Source organism: Limulus polyphemus, unplaced genomic scaffold (assembly GCF_000517525.1).
Source record: "Limulus polyphemus unplaced genomic scaffold, Limulus_polyphemus-2.1.2 Scaffold1171, whole genome shotgun sequence".
Classification (NCBI taxonomy): Eukaryota; Metazoa; Arthropoda; class Merostomata; order Xiphosura; family Limulidae; genus Limulus; species Limulus polyphemus.
Genome location: NW_013666781.1, coordinates 224,561 through 226,288, shown reverse-complemented (window position 1 = coordinate 226,288; position 1,728 = coordinate 224,561). Strand labels below are relative to the sequence as shown.

Sequence of the window (1,728 nt, the reverse complement as noted above, 5' to 3'; positions counted from 1 at the left end):
GGTATAACATAAACAAAATCTAGTTTAATAAAATTTTGAATGTAAGACACTAAAACATAGTGTTATGTGCAGTAAAGGATACTCGGGGAGAGAGGGTTAATTACCATTTGATATTTAGACTAGTAGAACTTTAGTGAGGCCTCTATTTTCTTATTGAAATGTGATGAATGGATAAAGCTGCTTCCATTTGAAAATTTTTCCTTTTGAGTTTTTCCCAGGGTTTGATGCTTTCATCTCTCAGAGATTTTGAGCTTACTCTTTATCAGAAGGATTTTTGCACATTTTTTAATATTTTTTGTTTCATCTTTGGATGTGGGTGACATTTTCCTCTGTACCTGTATTTTGAGATTTGTCTTTGAGCTTGTAACATGAATGACCTGTTTCACTTTATTTTTATTTACTTCCTTGTTCATCTTCTTTCTTATCCAGATAATTTGGCATTTGCAGATTCTTTTAGGACCCTAGCCCACCTTCCTTACATTATTTAGAACCTTTAGCAGCTCTTCTGTTCTTATTGAGAATTTCTGTTCTCTTCCTGTATGCTTTCCCCCACTATTTGGTGTTTGGTCCTGGAGAATCTATACATCTTTATTCTCTAGTAATGAATACAATCCTTGACTTACATCAATTACTTGTAGTCTTGGATGCAGTAGGAATCTCCCTTCATCTCAAGGATTTTTGAAGTCAGCTGGGGGATCGTTTCTCTGCGATAACTCCATTGCAGTTTTATGTATCAGTTATTGGAAAAACACAAAGTTTCACTCTTACTTTCTGGCCCTGTGCCTTAAAGAGTTAGTTTGAAAACTTTGAATTTACATTATGATGGGCCATTTTCCGTAAGTGATGAATAATTTTGCTGATTACTTACCTTGTCCTTTGCACTTGCTTCCCACAAAGTTTTCTCTGCATCCTCAAATCTTTCTTCTAACTCTGTAGCTTTCTGGATTGATCAGTGTACATTTTTGTTTTTTCTTGGGTAAAGTGTGTATGTTCAGAACTGCATTGGGTACTCCTGTATAAGATTAAAATATGTAGGTTTCTTACATATTTAAAAGAAATAAATATATTCTGTTTCGATCAAGCATTTAACTGTCTTTTTCCTTCAAAGGAGCAGCTGTTTCTTTTTATTTTGATATTTTGTTCTGCAGTATGGCTCTGAATTAATCTAGAAATGGATAATAGTCTATTCAGTTTTTATGTATGGAAAGACCACTTCATTGTACTATCAAACGAATTCTCCATAGTTGATTATTATTGTTTAACTATATCTATAACTTCATGCTTTCTTTTTATATATTAAAGCTTTTATCAGATGAAACAAATTTTGGACAGTATCATCTCTTGACCTTTGACTTAACTCAGTATGTACGTTTGGATGGAGCAGCAGTAAGAGCTCTAGGCATATTACCCTCTACTAATGATGGTAAGAAGAAAAACATAATAAATCTTATTTATGCTGTTTCCTTTTAATATTTTTTTAACCACAGCATAGTGACTCTGAGTTGTTTTTTTTTTTTTTTTTTTAAGTACAAAATTTTAGCTCGTAGCTCCCCTCATCTCTTGACCAATTTGAGATCTAATTACAGTTTTGGGCACAGGAGGTCAATCCCTTTCGAGTGATGTATTTGACCACACCCAGAGTTTCATAGGTTAATTTACTCTAATCCTGCCTAAAATAATTTCAATTTGAGGGTAGGCTGGTAGAGATCCTGATGAGTAATAGAATTG

At 33.4% G+C, this 1,728-nt stretch overlaps 1 protein-coding gene across 1 annotated transcript in view; it reads left to right on the top strand.

The window, feature by feature from the left end:
* Positions 1 to 1,728, top strand: part of LOC106462459 (DNA mismatch repair protein Msh2-like) — a 196,351-nt gene that overhangs the window by 90,358 nt on the left and 104,265 nt on the right. Inside the window, exon 11 of the mRNA XM_022389729.1 lies at positions 1,303 to 1,423. Coding sequence (XP_022245437.1) covers positions 1,303 to 1,423 — 121 coding nt within the window. The remainder of the gene's footprint in view (positions 1 to 1,302; positions 1,424 to 1,728) is intronic.